Here is a 25,708-nt window from a genome sequence, read left to right as displayed (position 1 = left end):
AGGCTGGCTTTGAACTCTTGGGCTTAAGCAATCCTCCTGCCTTGGCCTCTCAAAGTGCTGGGATTACAGACGTGAGCCACTGAGCCCAGTCTGTTATTTTTATTGTTTTTGAAAAACATCTTTTCAGGCCATGTGCGGTGGCTCACGCCTGTAATCCCAGTACTTTGGGAGGCCGAGGCAGGCAGATCACCTGAGGTTGGGAGTTCAAGACCAGGCTGACCAATATGGAGAAACCCGGTCTCTACTGAAAATACAAAATTAGCTGGGCATGGTGGCACATGCCTGTAATCCCCGCTACTCGGGAGGCTGAGGCAGGAGAATCTCTTGAACCCAGGAGGTGGAGGTTGCGGTGAGCCGAGATCGAGCCATTGCACTCCAGCCTGGGCAACAAGAGCGAAACTCTTGTCTCAAAAACAACAACAATAACAACAAAAAAAAAACATCTTTTCAATCCATGGTATGGATGTGGAACTCATGGATACAGAAGGCTGACTGTAGTATCTTTGAAATTTGTAATAAAGGGAAAGTACTTTTGGGTATTGACTTCTTTGAAACTTTTTTTTATATGGAAGTTACTTGAGTCTATATTTGAATTATGTTAAATGTATACATTTTTCCCCTGTGAATGAGGCTCTGTACACAGTGCCCCAGAAATAGTCATGTTGTTCTTTCTCACACTCTTTGCCCTGTACACATTTCCTCTTTTGTACCCTTATTTATTCTTCTTGCTTTCTTTTTTTCCCCCTTATCTGCTAGTTTTTTCTTTTTTTTTTCTCATTGCCTCTCTTCAGCATGTTTTGTTTTTAAAGTATGTATTTATTCTTTACTGAAATCTTGTTTTAAAAAATTGCTTATTGGCTCTTAACCACAAGAAAACAATAAATGCAATCAGTTTAGTAATTATCACTGTTAACAGAACTTTAAGTATCCACAGGCATATTGGGGGAAATATTTGATTGGAATGAATTTAAGTCCAATTCTTACTGTTTTCAATACAGTTATTTCTCAAACTCTGAGGCTGCGGAGTTCACACATCGAAATCTGTCATCTTTTTTAGAGAGAAACTTTCGGTAATGTGTAAGTAGTTTTTGGCTTTCATTTTGATTTGTTTCAGTTAGCTATTTTCTGTGTTAAACACAGTGAAACCTTAATTTTCCAGAAGTCTTAATAATTTGGAATATATTCTCCACGTAATAATTATGGGTAACAAATGATACAAAATAATTCATTGAAAGATGTCTCAGGATGTGCCTTGGATCACAATTAATTCAACACCATTTATTAGAGACAAAATCTTCAATGTAAAGAATACGGTTCCCTTTTAGTAGTTATTTCCTGTGTTCTATTGTGAATGAGTTCAAATTATTAAATTTTGTGAAAAATACCCAAAAGAACTAATGACAAGGAATTTTATGAATAAATTTATCTCAAATATTTACTTATAATAGCTAGTTATTTCCAAGGATAAGGTGGTAGTTCTCAAAAAAACTTATTAAATATATGTTTTCATGATAGTACTATATCTCTTCTGTTTCCCTTTTTTTTTGAGACAGAGCCTCCCTCTGTTGCCCAGGTTGGAGTGCAGTGGCGTTGATCTTGGCCCATTGCAACCTCTGCCTACAGCGTTCAGGTGATTCTTGTTCCTCAGCCTCTCAAGTAGCTGGGATCATAGGCATGCACCATCATGCCTGGCTAATTTTTGTATTTTTGGTAGAAACGAGGTTTCACCATGTTGGCCAGGCTGGTCTTGAACTCCTGACCTCAAGTGATCTGCCCATCTCGGCCTCCAAAAGTGCTGGGATTATAGGCATGAGCCACTCTGCTCGGCCTCTTACCCTTCTTTTTACGTAGCAAGACATAAAACTATTTTATGCAATAGTGACTATCTGCTTTAGTTTGCCTGCTTTAGTTTGTTTATTTATTTATTTATTATTTTGTGACAGAGTCTCGCTCTTGCCCAGGCTGGAGTGCAGTGGCATGATCTCAGCTCACTGCAACCTCCGCCTCCCAGGTTCAAGCAATTCCCCTGCCTCAGCCTCCTGAGTAGCTGGGATTACAGGCGTGCGCCACCATGCCCTGCTAATTTTTTGTATTTTAAGTAGAGATGGGGTTTCACCGTGTTAGCCAGCCTGGTCTCGAACTCCTAACCTCAAATGATCTGCCCGCCTTGGCCTTCCGAAGTGCTGGGATTACAGGCATGAGCCACCTGGCCATGCTTTAGTTTAAATAACATAAAGTTAGCGTCTAGGAAAAAGGAGGATGTTTTAGTTTCTTCATTATGATGGAATGAAAATACTTTACCAGAGTAATTTTTAAGGTTATGTGTATTTAGAGCTTATAATATAAAATTCATGTACACACGAAAGCACATGAATAAAGGCTGATATAACCTTTGACCTAATAATTCTATTTCAACAGATGTATCCTGAAGAAATACTAGAGTTGTGTCCAGAGGTTTATCAAGATTATTCATTGTACCCTTTAAAAAAAATTAGCAAAATAAGTAGAAGTAATAAATGATCTACAGTAAGCACATAGGTCAAAAATGGTATATCCATAAAATAAAATACTATGCAGCCCTTTAAAAACTGTTTTCAAAGACTAATGAACTGGAGAAAAAAAGTTAAACACAAAAGTCCTTTTGTTATTCTGCAACTTTCTTAAATAAATAGATGGTCAATTGGGTAAAACTGCTCTTTTTTTGGAGCACTTGTTATATGCAATGAGCTGAGGGTGATAAGTCAGCATTTAACAGCCTTCTCAGAAGAACAGGTTGTTAGCACTTTCTTTTTAAGTGTCCATCTAGGAGGCATTTCTGAAAAGGTTAAGCCCTTTATTATATGTAGAAATCCTATATGTAAGGAAATTGCTGCATAGGCGCCATTAGTATGTAAATAAAACAAGTAGAAACATTTAATCTTCTTTAGTCCCATTTTTTTTCCTTTTTTTCCCCAGATGGAGTCTCGCTCGGTCGCCCAGGCTGGAGTGCAGTGGCGCGATCTTGTCTCACTGCAACCTCCGCCTCCTGGGTTCAAGCAATTCTCCTGCCTCAGCCTCCCGAGTAGCTGGGACTACAGGCACATGCCACCACACCTGGCTAATTTTTGTTATTTTTAATAGAAATGGGGTTTCACCATATTGGCCAGGCTGGTCTTGAACTCCTGACCTTGTGATCCGCCCGCCTCGGCCTCCCAAAGTGCTGGGATTACAGGCGTGAGCCACCTTGCCTGGCCTAGTCTCATTTTTAAAGAAAATAGTGGGAATACTTAGAGTATATTTGAGCGATGAATACAGATTCCAAGAAATGTGTCATGAATTCTGAAAACTGATGACATTAGCAATATAGAAAATTAAATGAGTTTTGGGATTTTGATGAAAATGTTAATAATTATATTGTAAACAAGTATATACTACGTAAGAATATCTTTGCCCTGAGATTTTATGGTCTACAAGGGAAGATTGTTTACTATAAACTAGCATTTTCTTAGGGTTGTTTCTAGTTGTTAAGTGGGAAAATGTGGTTCATTTTTCAAATAGGCTTGGGAAATCCTGAGTTAAGCAAAGTTTATCGGCTGCCTTTATCAAAAGACTGCTGAGGATTTAGTATTTTTATATATATAGTAAGTATCCAAAGAGACCTATAGTGTGTATACCTAATTTATTTGTCCATGGAATCTTTTCTTTGCACTTATTGGAACTGTGTCTAACATGAAGCAAACTCTGGGAAATTGTTTTAGATTAAACTTTTTTCCTATAATAGTGGTATATAAATAATGATGGTACTGTGGAATGTATTCTCCTAGTTAAAGAAACAAATAGGTTGGGTATGGTGGCTCACACCTGTAATCCCAACACTTTGGGAGGCTGAGGCGGGAGAATCTCTTGAGCCCAGGAATTTGAGACCAGCCTGGGCAACAAAATGAGACTCTATCTCTACAACAAAAACAAACCAGCCAGGCGTGGTGGTGCACACCTGTGGTCCCAGCTGCATGGGAGGCTGAGGCAGGAGGATTGCTTGAGCTCAGGTGGTCAAGGCTGCAGTGAGCTATGTTTGCACTACTCCATTTCAGCCTGGGCGACAGAGCGAAACCCTGTCTCAAAAATAAATAAATACATAAATAAAATTAAGTGATACCAGACAACGAGAGGAGACTGCAAATATGTGATAGATTCTATTTTGTGTATTTTTTCTTTGAATCTGTTGTAAGCATGCATTACTGTTACACTCTCTTACCTACTTTTATTATTTGAAATTCTTCTCTTTGATATATCTGCTGAGACTTACTTCTGGTAGACTTTTGTGTATGCATTTTTGTAGTTTTGGAACAGGAACTTGTCTTCCACTGGGCTTTGTTTGTGGAAAACCTGGGTTGAGGCTGTACCCTCAAGAACTGTTTTACTTTTCAAGGGGTATCACTAGCTTGGGAACACTTTTTTTTTTTCTTTTTGAGACAGAGTTTTGCTCTTGTTGCCCAGGCTGGAGTGCAATGGTGCGATCTCAGCTCACCACAACCTCTTCCTCCTGGGTTCAAGCGATTCTCCTGCCTCAGCCTCCCAAGTAGCTGGAATTACAGGCATGTGTCACCATGCCTGGCTAATTTTGTATTTTTAGTAGAGATGGGTTTTCTCCATGTTGGTCAGGCTAGTCTTGAACTCCCGACCTCAGGTAATCTGCCCTCCTCGGCCTCCCAAAATGCTGGGATTACAGGCGTGAGCCACCGCACTCGGCCAACCTGAGAGCGCTTTTATTATTAATTTCTTAGTTTGTAGTTTCCTGGGACCATCCATATGGTTTAAGTACAAACCCCAAACCCAAGTGTGAATAGGCCTATTGTTACGAATTCTCAGAGGAGACTCCCCGGCTACCCTCCCTACAACTTTATTATCTCCCTGTGTCAGTGGATAGGTCTTTTAAATCCACTCTGTGGCTGGGAGTATAGTCCTTTGAAATTCTCAGCTTTATACAGGTGGCTCAGTTCCAATTCTCTATCTATGTGGTCTGAAGTGCTTATCTCCCATATTTTTAATGCCTTCTAAAACACAAACAGGATCAGGTGCAGTGGCTTATGCCTGTAATCCCAGCACTTTGGTAGACTGAGATGGGAGGATCACTTGACCCCAGGAGTTCAAGACCAGCCTGGGCAACATAGTGAGACCCCCCCCCCCCCATCTCAGAAGAATAAAACAAAATAAACACACAAGCCTCTTGGTTATTGAGGAGATCAGTAAATTTCCCCACTCAGTGGTAGTTTACAGACTGCATTCTGACTTTTGGTTTCTTCAGTGTTTTGGGGACCTAGGAATTTCCCTTACATTCTTACAAGTCTGTGTAAGATTTATATTTAAAAGCGTTTACTGAACGACTGTGCATTTATTTATTTATTTATTTAAGATGGAGTTTCACTCTTTTTACCCAGGCTGGAGTGCAGTGGTCCGATCTCCGCTCACTGCAACCTCAGCTTCCCGGATTCAGGAGATTCTCCTGCCTCAGCCTCCTGAGTAGCTGGGATTATAGGCACCTGCCACCACGCCCAGCTAATTTTTGGTATTTTTAGTAGAGACAAGGTTTCACCATGTTGGCCAGGCTGGTCTCAAACTCCTGACCTCAGGTTATCCACTTGCCTTGGCCTCCCAAAGTGCTGGCATTACAGGCATGAGCCACTGCACCTGGCCAGACTGTGCATTTAAAAAGATCTCTTTTTGTTGTCTGCTTAGGTAATGTAGGTTTCCATATTGCCAAAATTGGGAATTCATCCATTACTTTTATAATAAAAGATTGCTAAAGATGTTTTTATTGTTAAATTCTTTTTACATATAAGTTAAATATATAATGCTACTGTGTTTATCAAGGAGCTAGTGCTCTTTTTGTAGTTTTTTGTTCTTATTTGCACACAAACCACTTGTATTTATTTTGCTTATTATAGGGGAGTACTAGTCTTTTACTTTCCTTTTAGATGTAACCTTCTGTAATGGAAGATGATTGAAGACAAGGGGCCTCGTGTTGCTGACTACTTTGTTGTAGCAGGATTAACTGATGTTTCAAAGCCTCTAGAAGAAGAAATTCACTTCAATGATGCTTGTCATAAAGTAGCTAAACCAAAAGAACCTATTACAGATGTTTCAGTTATTATCAAATCTCTTGGGGAGGAAGTCCCACAGGATTATATCTGTATTGATGTTACCCCAACTGGATTGTCAGCTGATCTTAATAATGGAAGTCTTGTGGGGCCACAGATTTACCTTTGCTATAGAAGAGGAAGAGATAAGCCTCCACTTACAGATCTGGGGTAAGTATTTTTTTAAACGACTTACTGTTATTGATCCAAATAATATGCCTTGTAGATTTTGAGATTAACTGTTCATTTTGATCATTAATAGATGTATGGCAGATTTAGAAAAATAGACAAGTTTGTATTCAGAAACCTGTATTCTCTCCCTGTTTCCTTTTGTCTCTCTTTATCCTGCAGTTCGCAGCAGTCTTACCTTGCCTGGGTTTCTTTCAGTTAGAGGCAGGGGAGAGAATTTGAAAAACATTTGCAGGAAAGTACTAGAAAATTAAAGTGTTATCCTGATTGGAAAATTTTTGATTATTTTTAAAGTATGAAAAAAGGCTTTTAAGCATGTTATAATGATCAATATAGATGGATTTTTTTCTTTTTAAAGGGACAGGGTTAATCTCTATCACCCAGCTGGAGTGCAGTGGCATGATCATAGCTCACTACAGCCTCAAACTCCTGGCCTCAAGTGATCCTCCTGCCCCAGCCTCCTGAGTAGCTGGGACTATAGATACACGCCATCACACCTGGCTAGTTTTTAATTTTTTTGTAGAGACAGGGTCTTGCTATGTTGCCCAGGCTAGTCTCAAACTCCTGGCCTCAAGCGATCTTCCTGCCTTGGCCTCCCAAAGTACTGGGATTATAGATGTGAGCCACCACACCCAGCCCCATTATAGATGGATTGTTAACTGTGTGTATCAAAGAAGGATATTGGGGTAAATTAGAGCTTTACTTAGGGTGCTTTATTATTGAGATACAATTCGTATACCATACAGCCACTCATTTATTTAAAATGTACAATTCAATAGTTTTTAGTATTTTCAGAGTTTTGCAACCATCACCACAATAAATTCTATGACATTTTTATCATGCCAAAAAGAAGCCCTGTACTCCTTAGTTGCTACCCAATTTCCTAACTCACTTAGCCTTTGGCTACTTTCTGTCTTTATGGATTTGCCTATTTTGCACATTTCATATAAATAGAATCATACTATGTATATGATCTTTTTTGACTGACTTCTTAGCATAATGTTTTCAAGGTTCATCCATGTTATAGTATGTGTTGGTACTTTATTCCATTTTATGACTGAATAATATTCCATCATATGGGTATACCACAGTTTATTCATCTGTTGATGGATGTTTGAGACTTTTCCACTTCTTGGCTATTATAAATAATATTGCCATGAATATTCATGTGCAAGTTTTTATGTGGACATGTATTTTCATTTTTTATGTGTATATACCTAGGAGTGACATTGCTGGGTCGTAATGGTAATTCCATGTTCAATCTTTTAAGGAACTGCCAGACTGCTAAGCAAACTGTACCATATTGCATTCCCCCTTGCGGTACATGAGGGTTCCAATTTCTCCATGTCCTAGTCAGCATTTCATATTATTTTGATTATTGCTGTCCCAGCAGGTGTGAGATGGTATCTCATATGGTCTTGACTTGCAGTCACTTGGTGGCTAATGATGTTGAGCATCTTTTCATGTGCTTACTGACGAGTTTGTGTATCTTCGGAGAAATGTCTATTCAGATCCTTTCCCCATTTTTAATTTGGTTGTCTTTTTGTTTGTTGAGCTATAAGAGTTCTTAATATATTCTAGATAAAGCCGCTTATCAGTTAAATGATTTACAAATATTTTCTGTAGGTTCTTTTTACTTTTCTTTATGGAATCCTTTGAAGCCAAAATGTTTAGATTTTATAGCTGACTATAAGGCTCAGAGAGGTTAAGTAACTGCTTACAGAACTGCAGCTAGTAACAGGTGGTAGGAATTTGAATTTAGATTGTCTAACTTCTCTGTGTGTAGGTGCCTTAAGTTAAGAAAAAGCAAAACAAGATCAAAAGAAGGAAGAATAAGCACTTAAGCTAACATTAGGATTCACGCAGTTGCTATGATTAAGCATCAAATTTAACTGTAAATTTTCAAAATATTGAGAAGATTTTTTTTTAATTTGTTGATGGCCAGAAGAAAAAGTGAAATTAAAACTTATATTAGAAATAATTTGGCCAGGCACAGTGGCTCATGCCTGTAATCCCGGCACTTTGGGAGGCCTAGGTGGGTAGATCAACTGAGGTCAGGCGTTCGAGATCAGCTTGACCAACATGGCGAAACCCTGTCTCTACTAAAAACACAAACTTAGTGTGGTGTAGTGGTGCGTGCCTGTAATTTCAGCTACTTGGGAGGCTGAGGCAGGATACTTGCTTGAATCCAGGAGGCAGAGGTTGCAGTGAGCGAAGATCATGCTGTTGCACTTCAGCCTGGGCAACAAAAGCGAAACTTCATCTCAAAAAGAAAAAAAAAAAGAAAGAAAGAAATAATTTGACTAGTTTTTGGCATTATATTTTATTTGTATAGTGGATTTTATATGAGAAAATATTGATTGATGATGAAGACATTGCTTGTTACAAGTTTTATAGCAAATGCAAAAACATTTAATTTATAGCTTTATAGCAAATGCAGAAACATATTTAATTTGTAGCTAGGCACAGTGGCTTACACCTGTAATCCCAACACTTTGGGAGGCCGAGGCAGACAGATCACTTGAGGTCAGGAGTTCGAGATCAGCCTGGCCAACATGGTGAAACTTTGTCTCTACTAAAAATACAAAAATTAGTCAGGTGTGGTGCCACACGCCTGTAATCCCAGCTACTCGGGAGGCTGAGGCTGGAGAATCGCTTGAACCTTGGAGGCAGAGGTTGCAGTGAGCTGAGATCACAACACTGCACTCCAGCCTGGGTGACAGAGTGAGACTCCGAGACTCTGTCTCAAAAAAACCATATATAGCTTATTTTATTTTTATTTTTTTACTAGTGCCAAGGACTTGGCATTAAAGTACAAATCAGTGAATTTAGTGAGGGAATAAACTAATGTTATTTAAGCACTATGTTTTTTTAGTGTTCCTAAGTGCTTAAATATAGAAAACTTAATGAATGGATGCCAGGTCCAGCCTGTACTAAAAGCCTATGATTTTACCCCAATAAAGAGAAAATAAAAGCCTAGTGCCTCACCCAGACTTTTGATTAAGGATGGATTTGAAGTTACATTCTCTTAGCCTAAAACTGTCTCTTAAAGCTAAGGAAAGTATTGGAGATAAAAGCGTCCAAGCAGACTCTACACAGTTGGGCAAGTAACCTTTTGTAAAATTTTAACTTTGGCCAAAATGCCCAGTTGCTTTTTCTAAAGAAGGTGCTTGTTTTAGAGACAAAAAATAAATTAATAACTATATTAAATGATGTGCCAAAACAGGTACCTTCACATTTAATTGTACCTTTCTCTGGTTTATATTAACAAACACAATGGTTTGTCAGAATTTTTCCTTAAAACAAAGTTTTTGGTGGGGAAAAGAGTTATTCTTTAATTCATACAAGACCGTGCATTTCAAAATTACAGTAAGATTGGAATGTTTTTACCATGCTACTACATTTAAGGATCAGTTGATGATGCCTGAGAATATTACTTTTCATATTTAAAGTGCTTTGTGTATTTGTGTATTTATTTTTAAAAATTTATTTTTAGGGTTTTATATGACTGGAAAGAAAGATTGAAACAGGGTTGTGAAATTATTCAGAGTACTCCCTATGGGCGCCCTGCAAATATTAGTGGGAGTACCTCATCACAAAGAATTTATATCACTTACCGAAGAGCCTCTGAAAACATGACTCAGAATACGTTGGCTGTCACTGACATATGTATTATTATACCCAGTAAAGGAGAAAGCCCACCACACACGTTCTGCAAAGTCGACAAGAATCTCAATAACAGTATGGTAAGTGACTTACTTGCACTGATAACATTAACCACTGATGAAAAGAGCATAATTTTAAATACATCTTTTTTTTTTTTTTTTGGAAAACAGCATAGTATAATTACAGAATTGAAAAATGTGTTTTTAAAGATATTAGGTATTTTACTTTTTGGAAAGTACTTTGGTTGTACTTTCAAAAGAAACTATGCAAAGTACTTTTTTCTAAATTAAAAAAATAATATCCCCCACCCCTCCTGCCCACTACAAAAGCAATGAGTGTCCTTCCACTTGTGACTAGATCCCACACCTCAACGGGACTAGATCCCACATCTCAATTTACCAATTTGAGACATGGCTTTAGCAGTCCTCCCTACTTTTTTGTAAATCATTGGTTTTTCCCTCCCTATTTCCTCCAACATGCAAATATTTCTTATCTTTGCAAAACTTCTTGATCTCATATTCCTCTGCTTTCATTGCCTCATTTCATTATCCTTTACAGTAAAAGTTCTAAAAAGAGTTGAGTATATTCTGCCCCATTCCTCACTTTGCTCTTTCCAGTCAGCCTTTTGTCACCATCACTCCATCAAGATTTCTCTTGTTGTCATATCCAGAGATCAATACTTTGTTTTAATTTTTCAGCAGGTTTCTACATAAATGGTTACTTCTTCCTTCTTGAAACAGTGCAATGAAGAAGAAATATACTCTCTTCTTAGGTACTCTCTTGCTTTTTCCTTTTACCTCACCAGTCATTCCCTTTCTGCCTTTGCTGATTCCTTTTCATCTCCCCATCCCTACACAATGGAGTGCCTCATGGTTCAGTCCTCAAAGCATTTATCTTCACCACCTAAACATACTCCTTTGGTGATCTAATCATTTAAATATAGGCCACGTGTCGATGACTTCTAAATTTGTCTAATCTGGACTTCTCTAATTCATCATCCCTTCTTGAATATCTCATCTAATGAAGCATCTCAAATTTAATATGTCCAAAACTGAACTCCTGATGTTTCTCTCCAAACCTGCTTATAGTCTTCCTTATCTAGCAAATGGAAATTCCATTCTTCTAGTAACTCACACTGAAAAACCTTGGCGTAAACTTAAGCTTTATCTTCTCCTCATTCAGTTCTTCTGTAAACTCTGTTAGCTATAATTTCAAAATGTATCTCGAACATGGCCACTTCACAACGCCTCTATTGCCATAACCCTAGTCTAAGCCATAATTGTCTCTTAATGGGATTATTGCAGTAGTGTCCTAATCCAGGGGTCAGGCAAATTTTTTCTTTAAAGAGCTAGGTGATAAATTAAGTTTTACAGGTCATACAATCTCTGTCTCATAGTCATCTCTTTTTTTTAACCCTTTATAAAAGCAAAAACTATTCTTAGTTTAGATATACAAGAACAGACCTTGGGCCAAATGCAGGCCATAGTTTTTTATCTAACTGATCAGTTCTTCCACTTCTGCTCTCTCTATCATATTCTTTGCATAGACAAGAGTGATCCTTTAAAAACATAAATCAGATCCTATCACTACTCTGCTTAAAACCCTTAATGGCTTCTCATCTCACTCTTAGTAAAAGCCAAAGTCCTCCCATGCATGATCCTTAACTGTCTTGTCTTTGTTCTTTTATTACTGTTTTAAATTTAAAAAAAAAAGGACTGTATACTCAAAGAAAATTGGAGGGCGAGGAGTATACAAATTGTAGATCTATGGAGTAGAAAGTGAGAAAATGAAGGTTCTTGTTCCTACTTCCATGTTTTGTCAGGGGTAACAATGAGCAATTTGACTTGTGTCCTTCCAGACCCTTTTGTGTTCACATATGTGGGGTATATATAATAAATTAATCCTTTTTTTTAATTTGAATTTTTTTGTATTTCCTTTTTCTTTTTTCACTTTTTATTTTAAAATCGGAGTACATTTGCAGGTTTGTTACAAAGGTATATATTGCATGATGCTGAGGTTTAGGGTATGATTGAACCCATCACCCAGATAGTGAGCACAGAACCCAATGGGTGGTTTATCAGCCGTTGCTTTCCTCCCTGTCTTCCCCCTCTAGTAGTCCCCAGCATCTTTTGTTCCCATCTTTATGTCCAGGTATACCCAATATTTAGCTCTCACTTATAAGCGAGAAAATGCAGTATTTAGTTTTCTGTTTCTACATTAGTTTGCTTAGGATGATGACCTCCAGCTGCATCCACGTTGCTGCACAAGACATGATTTCATTCTTTTTTTATGATTGTATAGTATTTAAAAAATGGAAATTTCTTTATATTTCTGATATAAGCCTTTTTTCTATCTTTATCAGTTTATTTAACTTTCTACTTAATTATTTTAACAACTGCATAGTATTCCAGAAAGTACAAATGCAGAATGATGAATACAAGTTATTTTCAGTTTTTTCCATTCCTAGTAATGCTACTTTGATTAATGCTGTGCATTTTCTGTAGATATTTGAGTGTCTCTGGAAGAATAAGTAATTGTAAGTGGAACTGATGGGTCCATGAGTATGCTGACCATTTTGAAAGTGTTGAAATAATTGTTCTGAAAACGCTGTGGCAGTTTTTACTCCCAGCAGCCATAGTTTATGGGAATGCTATTTCCTACGTTCCCACACCTCACCAACATTGGTTGTTACCAATTATTGACTTTTTAATTATTGACTATATAATATAAAATTGTTCTAATTTTAATTTGCATTTCTTTGCTTATTGTGGAGGTTGATAATATTGTAATATATTTATTAAATATTAAATATACTTAATATCAGTGTATTAAATATATTATTGAATGGCTAAATATTATTGTATTAAATGGATGTGCCACAATTTATTTATTATCCTCTTTTGTAAAGACCTTTAGATTCTGGTTTTTAAAAATGTTGCAAGCAAGCTGTTACGAACATACTTAGAACTAAATCTTCTATAAAACAAGTTACATTTATTTAGCTCTTCTGTGCTATACACCTTTCTAAGTATTTCACATTCAATAGCTCAGTTCCACACAACCACCCTGAATAGGTATTTTCTCCCCATTTTACAAAGAAGAAAATTTGAGAGTTAAAGAGGTGGTTACTTTCCCATGATCATACCTTCAATTAGTAGTTAAAGCAAGATTCAAATTCAGGCTGCAGAACTCCAGAACCAAACTCCTGAGCACTGTACTGCATTAATTATTTCCTTATGGTTTGTCCTGGAATTTCTGGATCAAAGCGTATATTTACTATTAAGATTTTACCCAGAAGGGTTTAACCAATTAAAATTCCTACCAATAAAGTACGAGAATATTGGTTTTTTTTCATAACTTTGTCAACAATTGGGTCTCTTTTTTCTTTTTTTCTACTGCAGCTGCTCTGAAGAAACAATTGGGTTTTTCTTTTTGTTTTTTTTTTTTTTTTTTAGAGACAGGGTCTTGTTCTGTTGCCCAGGCTGGAGTATAGTGGACTGCTCATGGCTCTTTGTAGCCTCGACCTCTTGGGCTCAAGTGATCCTCCCACTTTGGCCTCTCGAGCAGCTCAGTGGATTGACCACAGGTGTGCACCACCACATCTGGCTAATTTTTAACTTTTTTGTAGAGTTGAGGTTTCCCTACATACCCCAGGATCGTCTTGAACGCCTGAGCTCCAGCATTCCTCTTCAGTCCCCCAAAGTGCTGGGATTACAGACATGAGCCTCTGTGCCTGGCCAACAATTGGGTTTTTAATCACAAAATTTTAAATTTAATTTCTTTCTTTCTTTTTCTTGTTTTTTTTTTTTTAGAGACAGGATCTTGTTTGTCACCCAGCTGGAGTACATCAGTAGCATGATCATAGCTCTTTGTAGCCTCAAACTCCTGGGCTAACGTGATTCTCCTGCTTCAGCCTCCCAAATAACTGAGACTACAGGCATGCACCACCATGCTCCACTAATTTTCAAAATTTTTTGTAGATATTGGGTCTTATTGTATTGCCCAGGCTGGTCTTGAGCTCCTGGCCTCAAGCAATCCTCCCTCCTTGGCCTCCCAAAGCACTAGGATTGCAGGCATGAGTGACTTTGCTTAGCTGTAAATTTAATTTCTTTTTATTTTATTTTATTTTTTCTCACCCTATCTTGTGTGGATTTTGTTTAATTTTTTAATTTTTCCTCAAAAGCTAATTTCTTGATGTTGGAGCAGATATTTACAGTGTCCTATTATAATTATGTAAATTAACACTTTGCTAAGATCTAAAGATTTTATACACATTTCAACATGTGTTAAGTTTTTATGGAAGTTGACTTTTTAAAAATTCATGTTCCTTTTTCTGAAGTGTAGGGAAGCAGACTTTTTTTTTCTTTTTCTTTTTTTTTTTTTGAGATGGAGTATCGCTCTGTCGCCCAGGCTGGAGTGCAGTGGTGCCATCTCGGCTCACTGCAACCTCCACCTCCTGGGTTCAAGTGATTCTCCTGCCTCAGCCTCCTGAGTAGCTGGGATTACAGGCACGCGCCACCACGCCTGACTATTTTTGTATATTTAGTAGAGATGGGGTTTCACCACGTTGGTCAGGCTGATCTTGAACTCCTGACCTTGTGATCCGCCCACCTGAGCCTCCCAAAGTGCTGGGATTGCAGGTATGAGCCACTGTGCCTGGCCAGGAAGCAGATTTTTAAAACTATTTTTACTTTCTTAATATAGCAACATGAGATACTGAGGGTTAAGATAAAGCAAAAAGACGAAAAACTGGGTTGTATTGATATGTGGCTGGATACAGTACAAATTTTGGGACCCTGAATTTGGTTTTAACCCTCTCAATAAGATAGCACAGGATATCTGTATTTCACAGTGATTAAAATCAGTATAGATTAGTGATTCAGAGCACAAACTCTGGTTCTAGAGTGTCTGGGTCTGTATCCTATCTCTGACTGTTACTGGCTGTGTGACCTGGGACAAGTAACTTAACCTCTCTGTGCCTGTTACATGATTGTAAAATGAGGATGATAATAGCATCTAGTTTAGTCCATATTAAGCTTATAGAAAGAGTTTTCGAAAATTACTTTGTTTTAAACCTTGAACCATAGCCTTAAATGATTTGGACTTTGATTTGATATTAGAACCTAATTACAGTATTTTAGAGCTGGATGAGAACTTAGAGTGGTCATACAATCTAAAATTGCAAAAATTTGTGAAGAAGAATATTTAGTCCAGGTAGCTTGCTTGACTTGCTTTAAAACACACAGCTAATTTTTGGCAAATTTGAGACTATCTCCTTAGTTTTTGACTCTCGTTAAGAGTATTTTTTTTTTTTTTTTTAAACAGAGTCTCACTTTGTCACCCAGGATGGAGTGTAGTGGTGCGATCTCGGCTCCCTGCAACCTCCATCTGCTGGGTTCAAGTGATTCTCCTATCCCAACCTCCCGAGTAGCTGGGATTACAGGCATGCGCCACCACGCCCGGCCAATTTTTGTATTTTTTTTTTTTTTAGTAGAGACAGGGTTTTACCATATTGGCCAGGCTGGTCTTGAACTCCTGATCTCAAGTGATCCACCTGCCTCGGCCTCCCAAAGTGCTGCGATTACAGATGTGAGCCACTGCACCCGGCTGAGTCTCCTTAAGGGTATTTTTTAAATACTCTTTCCACATGGCTCTTGTTTTACAACTGTCCAAGAATGTCAGCATTTGATTTAGCGAGTTTACTTAGAAAAGTAGAATTGAGCCAGGTACTATGACCTGTAATCCCAACACTTTGGGAGGCTGAGGCAGTTGGATCACTTGAGGTCAGGAGTTCGTGACCAGCCTGGCCAACATGCTGAAACCCTGTCTCTACTAAAATACAAAAATTAGCCAGGCCTGGTAGTGCACACCTGTAATCCCAGCTACTCGGGAGGCTGAGGCAGGAGAATTGCTTTAACCTGGGAGGCAGAGGTTGCAGTGAGCCGAGATCATGCCACTGTACTCCAGTCTGCGCGACAGAACGAGACTCCGTCTCAAAAAAAAAGAGGAAAAAGTAGAATTGTTAACAAAGGAAGTAATTAAATCATGTACCTAATTCTGGGGGAAAGAGGAAGAATTTGAAAGTACGTTTTTGCTGTGGCAAACCACAATGTGGATACTTATTGGTAGAGAGTTTAAAGTAGTTTTAGAACAATGCCTCCTTCTTTTTTCACCCTGAACCTTGTGTGTAAAAAAATTTGGAAAATGCTTTTAATTCCTTTTTTTTTTTTTTTGAGATGGAGTTTCACTCTTGTCGCCCAGGCTGGAGTGCGATGGTATGATCTCTGCACACCGCAACCTCCGCCTCCTGGGTTCAAGGGATTCTCCTGCCTCAGCCTCCTGGGTAGCTGGGATTAAGGGTGCCCGCCACCACATCCGGCTAATTTTTGTATTTTTTTTTTTTGGTAGAGACGGGGTTTCACCATGTTGGCCAGGCCGGTCTCAAACTCCTGGCCTCAGGTGATCCGCCCACCTCGGCCTTCCAAAGTGCTGGGATTACAGGCATGAGCCACCATGCCTGGCCCCACTCTTAATTTTAATATCCATGGTTCTCTTTCCTACAGAGCCCCGTAACTTATACTGCATTTCTAACTCCTTGTTTTTCATTATAGAATATTCCTTTTGGTTTCTACTATATCCAAATGGTCATATAGTTCTTTTTTTATTGTCACCAAAGTTATTGAAGTTTTCTTGCTATCTTTACAAATTGGATTTATTGGGAAGTAGAGTTGGGACTTTCCAATAGAGAGCCCATTTTTATAAAATTTTTTTTATCCATTTGATAAACCAAAATTTGTTTGCCTATTCAAGCAGATTCATAATATCTGCTTGACTTTTACATATTCATGTGACTTAAAAATATTTTTCCAGTAGATTAGTGTGTTAAATGTTGCTTATGTTCATTGCTGTGTTGGGATTTTATTTTATTTTTTTTTTGAGACGGAGTCTCGCTCTGTCCCCCAGGCTGGAGTGCAGTGGCGCACTCTCCGCTCACTGCAAGCTCCGCCTCCCGGGCTCACGCCATTCTCCTGCCTCAGGCTCCGGAGTAGCTGGGACTACAGGCGCCCGCCACCATGCCCGGAGAATTTTTTGTATTTTTAGTAGAGATGGGGTTTCACTGTGTTAGCCAGGATGGTCTCGATCTCCTGACCTCATGATCCGCCCGCCTCGGCCTCCCAAAGTGCTGGGATTACAGGCGTGAGCCACGGGATTTTATTTTTATAAATGCTTTAATATTTTTCCATCAAGAGAAAATTTCCCAAAGCTACAATCTCAACATAATTCATTAAACTATATTAAAATAAAAGGTTAAGGGTTTTTGTTTTTTAGTAAGATATTTGCAGATAGCCAGACATATTATTTTATGTGTATCGTGTGTTTTAAATAAGAGAGATATTTGAATATTATTCTCTTTCACTTTAGTTTGACCACATTATGCTGTTAGCTATTCAGTATTTGGAAGGCTGACAGATACTTAAAGTTGAAAAGCAAAGATTTATGTTTTTGAATACTCAGGAGATTGTCATTTCTTGATAAAATATTATTAAATGATCATATAGTGCTATTTATGATATCTTCTCATTGTTATTCATCAGATTTTTAAGTACATCTAAATGAGAACTTTATTAAGTGAGTGTGAACTAAATATCAGAGAAACCAAAGTTGGAAAATAATTTATATTCAGACACTTGGCTTCTTACATGAAAATACTTATGTAACTTGTCTGTATTTTCTGTAATACTGATATTTTTCCAAAGTTTTAGTCGTTACCTTTAAGTAACTACTTGTCACCTCTTGTCACCTGGCTTTTGACAGCTATATAATGCATTTTTTATTCAGAAATGACTCTAGTAAGTACAATTCTTATTTAATTCTTGAAAGGATTACATGAGAAACAAGCCAACAAAAAGGCTTCTGTACATTCAAAATAGATACAAAGTTCAGACACTAAAATCTTATACTTTATGAGTCTCTCAGAGCTACCCACTAATGTTTACTTAGTCTTATGTAAGTAAACTTTTTTGTATTCAGATAATAGTTAAGAAAATATATAATATGCCAAATGGTGATACATGCTAAGGAGGAAAAAAAATGCAAGAGAGGGGTGATAGGGAGGACTGGGCAGGGTGGAGGGAGCCTTGTTATTGTATGTAAAATGGTGAAAGGAAGACTCTCTGATAAGATGATGTTTGAGTTGATACCCCATGGAGGTGAGGAAGTGTGCCGTGTAAATTTATCTCTCATCACCTATACATCAAATGGTGACCTCTCTCAAGTTTGTGTGTCCATTTCAGACCGCTCATCTTAGCTCTATTTAGTTCTTCACTTGGATGTCTAATAGATGTTTCAAACTTAACATGTCTAAAACTGAACCCCTTATCTTCACCCCAAACCTGCTTTATCCACAGTCTTCTCTGTCTCAATTGAGTTTCTTCCTTCCTGTTACTCAGGCATTGGCATCATCTTTGACTGTTACACTGTACTTCATATAATCAGGATTTTTTTTGTCCGTATTTTCAGAATATACCCAGAATCTGACCTCTTTTCATCATTCCCACTGTTGCTACCCTTATTCAAACTCTCATAATTTTTGCCTGGATTACTGATCCAAAATAATTGTGAGTACTTGCTTTCTTCCTTGTCTCCCACCCCCACTTCTCAACATAGTACTCAGAGTGACCTTTTAACTGTATGTCAAATAATGCCTCTCTTCTGCTCGAAACCCTCCAGTGGCTTTCACTATCTCAAAGAGTAATAGAAGCCAAAATCCTTAAAACAGCCTAAAAGGACACACATGATCTGGCTTCCTTATCTCCCATCAGTATCTCATTTACTCTTCTCTGCTGTCATTGCCTCTTTAGCTCTTAGGTCATGACGGGCATACTTTTGTATCAGGGCCTTTCCTCTTGACATTCCTTCTACCTAGAAACCTCTGCTCCAAGATTAATTCATTCAGCAAATACTTTATGGAGTACCTGTAATGCACCAGGCACTGTTTTAGGTATTAATGATAACAGAAGGTAGAAGTTATCAGAGTGGAGGAAAATAGATGATAATAAATTTTAGACAAATAACTTTTAAAGTATAGTATGTTAGGAAAGTGTTAAGTGCTGTAGTAAGAAAGAAAACCTAAAAGTATCATAAAAGGGGATTGGGAGTAGAGGGGAATGGGTTGCAATTTTAAATTGAGTGGTCAGGGAAGCCCTTATTTGAAAGTAACATTTGAAGGCAGTAAGGAACTAAATCATTCAGATATCACAGGCAAAGACTGTTTGAAATATAGGGAACAGTCTGTGCAAAAGGCCTCAAGGAGGGACCATTCCTGGCATGTTTTAGGAACAATAAGGAAAATGGTGTGTCTTAAAGCAGAATAAATTATGGGGAGAATAGAGATTGGAATTGGAAGTAGATGATTAGGGCCTTTAGGTGATTGTAAGGACTTTAGCTTTTATTCTGAGAGAGACTGAGATTTTGAACAGAATAGTGACATGCTCTGACATTTGATTTAAAAGGATCACTCGTTTATGTAATGATAGACTGTGGCGGGAAGCAAAGGTGGAAGGAGGAAGACCGTTTGGGAGATTATTGCAATCCAGGGTACTAGGGGTGGAGTTGTACAAATCACGTTAAATTGTAATAATAAAAATTTTTATTATATACTCCTTTTAATTATCAATGACATTACACTTCTTCATTTGCATGGATTGTGTAAGGAATGTGTTTCATAAAACTATTTTACCGTTATTTCAAAACTTTTAAATAAATTATGTATATATTTATTTAGTAAAACTTATTTAACTACTATGTGTGAGCCTCTGGGAGTACAGTGGTGAAGAAAACAAAATCCCTACCCTCATTGAGCATATATTCAAGTCAGAAAGACAATAAACAAACAAATATAGCATGTAATGATAAATAATCTTAAGAATAAAAAGAGGCTGGGCACAGTGGCTCACGCCTGTAATCCCAACACTTTGGGAGGCCGAGGCGGACAGATCACCTGAGGTCAGGAGTTCGAGACCAGCCTGACCAACACCATGGCCAACATGGTGAAACCCGATCTCTTCTAAAAATACAAAAATTGGCGGGGCATGGTGGCATGTTCCTGTAATCCCAGCAACTCCGGGAGGCTGAGGCAGGAGAATCACTTGAACCTGGGAGGCGGAGGTTGCAGTGAGCTGAGATTGCACCATTGTGACTCCATCTCAAAAAAAAAAAAAAAAAAATCAGCCAGTCATGGTGGCACGTGCCTGTAATCCCAGCTACTTGGGAGACTGAGGCATGAGAATCACTTGAACCCAGGAGGCAGAGATTGCAGTGAGCCAAGATCGCACCACTGCACTCCAGCCTGGGTGACAGAGCGAGACTCCATTTAAAAAAAAAAAGATTTGGAAGTTAAGTTATTCTTTTAAGGAGTGGTAATTAAAGCCTGATTGGAAATGAATTTGGGAGAAAGTAGGAAATAAGGAAGTGGACTTTAACAAATTACAACTCTTGAGGCATAAAGGATTGCAGAAAAACCTGGCAATATCTGAAACAGATTGTGGAGTCAAAGGTATGCACTTGAGTAGATACTTTGTAGTTTATCATTTATACCCACAGTTTGGACTCAGAATAAAATCTAAATGGTTGTGACTTAGCTTTGTTTAAAAGAGTCAAGTTTTCCTCATGTTATTGCTGTTGCAAGGGAAAAAAAGTAGTAATTTACTTCTGAAAGAAAAGTGGACAGTGATTCCAATAAAATACTGACAAAACAGCCAACTGAAAATAGCTAGCAGAGGGAAATTTGTTACTACATCTTAGATAATACATACTAGAGAGCTCAAAGAGATTCCATTTTATCAAGTTCCTACCTTTTAAAAATTAAATGATATTTCTATTTTTTTAAATCCAGTGGGGATCAGCAGTATACTTGTGTTATAAAAAATCGGTGGCAAAGACGAACACTATATCTTACAAAGCTGGTAAGTGTAATTTTTCATGCAGTACTTCATATATAAATGTATTATAGGGCCCGGAAAGGTTAAAGTAAAGAAACCTACCTAGGATGTGTTAGTATCAGGACTGAGACTACAATCCGTATCTTCTGATTCTCATTTTTGTCTGCACTTATATGTTTATTGGATGCTTGATGGAAGATTAATTTTAAAATAAGGTGAGTTTTTATTTTAAGCCTTGGGTTTAAATAAATAATAAGATCTCAATTATGTTTAAGTTTTTAAATCAGCAGAAATGTGGTAAAATGTATTTTCATTTTAAATTAATATTTCTTTAATACTTAAATTTAGTAAGAGCTGTAGTTCACATGAAATCATGTTTCATAATAATGGAAAATATTATAAATGAATTTGGGGTTTTATAATCCATAGTCAAAATGTCCAATTTTCAGAGACCTCAAAATATCAAACATAGTGACCTTATTTACAAGAGAACAGATTCAGCCTTTTAAAAATTGCTTTTATGCAGGGCATGGTGGCATGTGCCTGTGGTTCCAGTTTTTTCGGAGGCTGAGGCAGGAGGATTGCTTGAGCCCAGGAGTTCAAGACCAGCCTGGGCAACATAGACCCCATCTTTAAAAATATATACATATATACATATACATTTATATACGTGTGTGTTTAGAGTTCTAGACTCAAGTTTCTCTTTTACATTTGATTTTTTTTGGTGGGGGTACGGGGTCTCATTCGGTTGCTCAGGCTGGAGTACAGTGGTGTATGATTGTAGCTCACTGCAACCTCAGACTCTTGTGCTCAAGGTATCCTCTTGCCTCAGTCTCCCTAATACCTTGGACTATAGGAGTGTCCCAGCATGCCTGGCTAATTTTTTAAATTTTTGTAGAGACAGGGTCTTTCTTATGTTGCCCAGGTTGGTCTTAAACTCTTGGGCTCAAGCGCTTCTCTTGCCTCGGCCTCCCAAAGTGATGGGATTACAGGTGAGGGCCGCCATACCCGGCCTTTGATATTTTTAGATCTACAATTTATCACCTTTTTTTTTTTTTTTTTTAAAAGACAAGGTTTTGCTCTGTTGCCTAGTCTAGAGTGCAGTCGTGGGATCATAGTTCACTGCAACCTTGAACTCCTGGGCTCAAGCAGTCCTCCCACATCAGCCTCCCAAGTAGCTGAGACTACCGAGAGTACATGGTGGCATGTGCCACCGTGCCTGGCTAATTTTTTTTTTTTTTTTTTTCTTTTTAGTAGAGATGGAGTCTTGCTGTATTGCCCAGGTTGCTCTTGAACTCCTTCCCTCAAGTGATCCTTCCACTTCAGCCTCCCAAAGTGCTGAGATTACAGGCGTGAGCTGCTGTACTGGCTACTGGCTCTCATCAATATTTCTTTTTTTTTCTTTCTTTTTTTTTGGGGGGAGATGGAGTCTCACTGTGTTGCCCTAGGCCTAATTTGTAGATATCCCCAAGAAGATTATGAGTCATTCTCACTACCAGAATCTGTTCCTCTATTTTGTTTACTAATGGGTGCAACCATTGAAAGGCTGGAGTGCAGTGGCACGATCTTGGCTAACTGCAACCTCCGCCTCCCGAGTTCAAGCAATTCTCCTGCCTCAGCCTCCCGAGTAGCTGGGACTACAGGCACACACAGCCACGCCTGGCTAATTTCTTGTATTTTAGTAGAGATGGGGTTTCACTGTGTTGTCCAGGCTGGTCTTGAACTCCTGAGTTCAGGCAATCTGTCCGCCTCGGCCTCCCAAAGTGCTAGGATTACAGGCATGAGCCACCATGCCCAGCCGGCCTTCATCACTATTTCTATACTTACTTTATGACTTTATTAATTACCTCATGACCTGAGAGAGTAGTACAGAGTTAACTATAGATCCTCATGGGACCTACTTGCTGGCTAGCATGTAATTAAATAATTTTAGATCTGCCTTGGACCTTAGTTTATCTACTTCATCTGATTTTATAGATGAGAAAACCATACTCCTGTAGTATGTCATTTGTCCAAAGTCACAGATATATTAGTGGCAGAACCAACAACCACTTATATTCCCCCAGTTTATCTTTTTGTCTTTGTGGCTATGTCTAGTGATAGTTTCTACTTGACTTTAAGGGCTTTATGGCCAGGGAACCTATTTTCTGTTTCTAGTTCCACAAAATGAGGTACAAGGTTCTTCCTGGAGTGTATTCAGTGGAAGACGCCTGGACCGTTTTCCTAATGTAAACATTAGTTTACCTAATGTGAAATCATAGGCAACTTAAAACTCTATCTTCATATAACCTGGTGTTATTTAGAAGCTGAGCTTGAGTTGATACTATTCCTAAGACATTGTAAATATGTGACTCTTCTATTTTTATGAAAAATTTTCCTGTATTTGTGCTAGAAATTAACATATACTCCTATGGGATATGAATTTTAATGTGTAAAAGTTATTGAGAGCTGATGAAGTAGATAGATGAAAATAAACCATATTGAAAATTTCAAAAACTTAGTATGCTTTCTAAGGTAGTGTGACCACAAGCTGAATTTTTAGGAGTATGTTTGTGCATTTCTATAGGATATCTTTTTCTTGTTAGCTTTAACATAGCCTTTATAGATGAAGCTTGATAAATATTAAGCAGTTAGTTAATAGTTGTAATGTTCAAGGATTAAAATCTCTATGAATCCTACCAAAGTATTCAGTGTTATTTGATGAACATATATGTAATGCTTTGGCATTCCAAATGTGTGAAATAACAAAGCATTTTATCATCATTGAAATAATAAGTACCTAAATTCAAGAGATGATGACCTAATATTTATTGTTGTTTTTATAGGCCTAATTTGTAGATATCCTCAAGAAGATTATGAGTCATTCTCACTACCGGAATCTGTTCCTCTATTTTGTTTACCAATGGGTGCAACCATTGAATGTTGGCCATCAAATAGCAAATACCCTCTGCCTGTATTTTCTACTTTTGTTTTAACTGGAGCCTCAGCTGAAAAGGTATTATGTGTTTGACAAATTGTATCTACAAATTTCTTGTACATTTTCAAGTTTTCTATAATGCAAGGAATAGTAGGGGAAAAACTGATTAAATTGAATGCATTATGCATACTTTTCCACTTGATTAAAATAACTGTATCCAGGGACATAGGAAAAGAGAATTTTTATTCTGTCCCATCCACCTAAGTGCTTTTTTGTGATTATGGTGAAAGATTTTTTCGTCATCAAATGATGATCCTTCATTGATTCATTTTCTGTGATAAAGAAGCTTTGGAAGTAACATTATTAAATATATAATGCAATTTAGAATTATAGACATGATAGTTGGAAGCGACCTTGGAAATTATCAAGCCTAATGTCGTCATTTTATGGATAGGGAAATTGATGTCCCGAGAAATTCAATGAATTGCCCAAAGTTGGAATTTGTATTTCGTTATCTAAAGTTTCATCTCACTTTCTACCAAATAATTATTTTCAATCATTTTCTTATAGAGAATATTGATAAAATTGCTTCCACTCTTTATAAAACAAATAAATTTAATCAAAACACCTTTTCTTTCAGTAGTAAGGTAACATGAGAATAGCACTATATAGTTCTTAGATACATCAAGAAAGCAGGAGGGGTGTCTCTTCATCACTGTGTTCTTAATACCTGGCCTCTCACCTGGCTCATAGCAAGCATTTATTAAATATTTAACTGATGATGTGATTTGGATATATGATACAAAGTATATTTACTGGATATATTACTTGTTTTGCAGGTTTATGGTGCTGCTATTCAGTTTTATGAACCATACTCTGAGGAGAATCTCACAGAAAAGCAGAGACTTCTTTTGGGTTTAACATCAGCAGATGGGAAGTCTGATAGTTCCAAAACAATTCATACTAACAAATGCATCTGTCTTCTTTCTCACTGGCCTTTTTTTGATGCATTCAGGAAGTTTCTGACTTTTCTGTATCGTTATTCCATCTCTGGGCCTCATGTCCTTCCAATTGAGAAGTAAGTTAAGTGTTCTTGGTTCAACATTTGACAGATCTTTCCATTATGTGGCAAATTTGTGTTGGCAACTGGGTAAATTTTATATGGATACTAGATTTCTCAAGAGTTATTTGAAAAAAATGGTTTATTTCAGTCAGGTAGTATTTCTCCATTGTATGTTTGTAGTCTTGTTATTTAAAATAATTTTATCTCCAATGAGATGAAATTAATGTTTCATTTGTTTAATGCTCTTGGGAAGTTTAGAGATCCTAATCTGGACAGATGCTGAAAATTTTTTACTAATTTTTAAATTCTTATTTTACATATAATTTAAATTTATTATGAACCTTTACAAATATTTCTTACTGGGGCTGAGTGCAATAGTTCACGCCCATAATCTCAGCACTTTGGGAAGCCAAGGCAGGCAGATCTCTTGAGTCCAGGAGTTTGAGACCAGCCTGAGCAACATAGTGAAACCCCATCTCTACAAAACTACAGAAATTAGTTGGACATGGCCCATGCCTGTAGTCCTAGCTGCTCAGGAGGCCAAGGCACAAGAGTCACTTGAACCCGGGAAGGAGAGGTTGCAGTAAGCCACGATCATGCCACTACACTCCAGCCTGGGTGACAGAGGGAGACCCTGCCTCAAAAAAAAAAAATTTCCTTACCATATTTACATATAATGAATGTAAAGGAGAAATTAGATGAATGCATTTTTTTTTCTTTGGCAATATATGCAGTAATGGAATCGCCAGATCAATTTATTTTAAAGATAACAAACCCATTGCATGTTAATATAAATGTCTTTTTTGAAAAATAACTT

The 25,708-nt window shown here is 37.6% G+C and overlaps 1 protein-coding gene across 13 annotated transcripts in view; it reads left to right on the top strand.

The window, feature by feature from the left end:
• Nucleotides 1-25,708, top strand: part of DENND4A (DENN domain containing 4A) — a 134,292-nt gene that overhangs the window by 29,909 nt on the left and 78,675 nt on the right. For 7 of the 13 annotated variants that reach the window (XM_055362626.2, XM_055362633.2, XM_055362631.2 and 4 more), the window contains exons 2-7: nucleotides 999-1,077; nucleotides 5,955-6,287; nucleotides 9,802-10,051; nucleotides 20,866-20,935; nucleotides 23,737-23,906; nucleotides 24,668-24,906. In XM_055362626.2, the coding sequence (XP_055218601.1) occupies nucleotides 5,977-6,287; nucleotides 9,802-10,051; nucleotides 20,866-20,935; nucleotides 23,737-23,906; nucleotides 24,668-24,906 (1,040 nt within the window). In that variant the 5' untranslated portion in view covers nucleotides 999-1,077; nucleotides 5,955-5,976. The remainder of the gene's footprint in view (nucleotides 1-998; nucleotides 1,078-5,954; nucleotides 6,288-9,801; nucleotides 10,052-20,865; nucleotides 20,936-23,736; nucleotides 23,907-24,667; nucleotides 24,907-25,708) is intronic. The other 6 variants (XM_055362634.2, XM_055362628.2, XM_055362625.2 and 3 more) reach the window with 1 other exon arrangement.

This window comes from Gorilla gorilla, chromosome 16 (assembly GCF_029281585.2).
Source record: "Gorilla gorilla gorilla isolate KB3781 chromosome 16, NHGRI_mGorGor1-v2.1_pri, whole genome shotgun sequence".
Lineage (NCBI taxonomy): Eukaryota > Metazoa > Chordata > Mammalia > Primates > Hominidae > Gorilla > Gorilla gorilla.
Note: the sequence above shows the minus strand (reverse complement) of the source record. Positions and strands in the feature narration are given on the sequence as shown.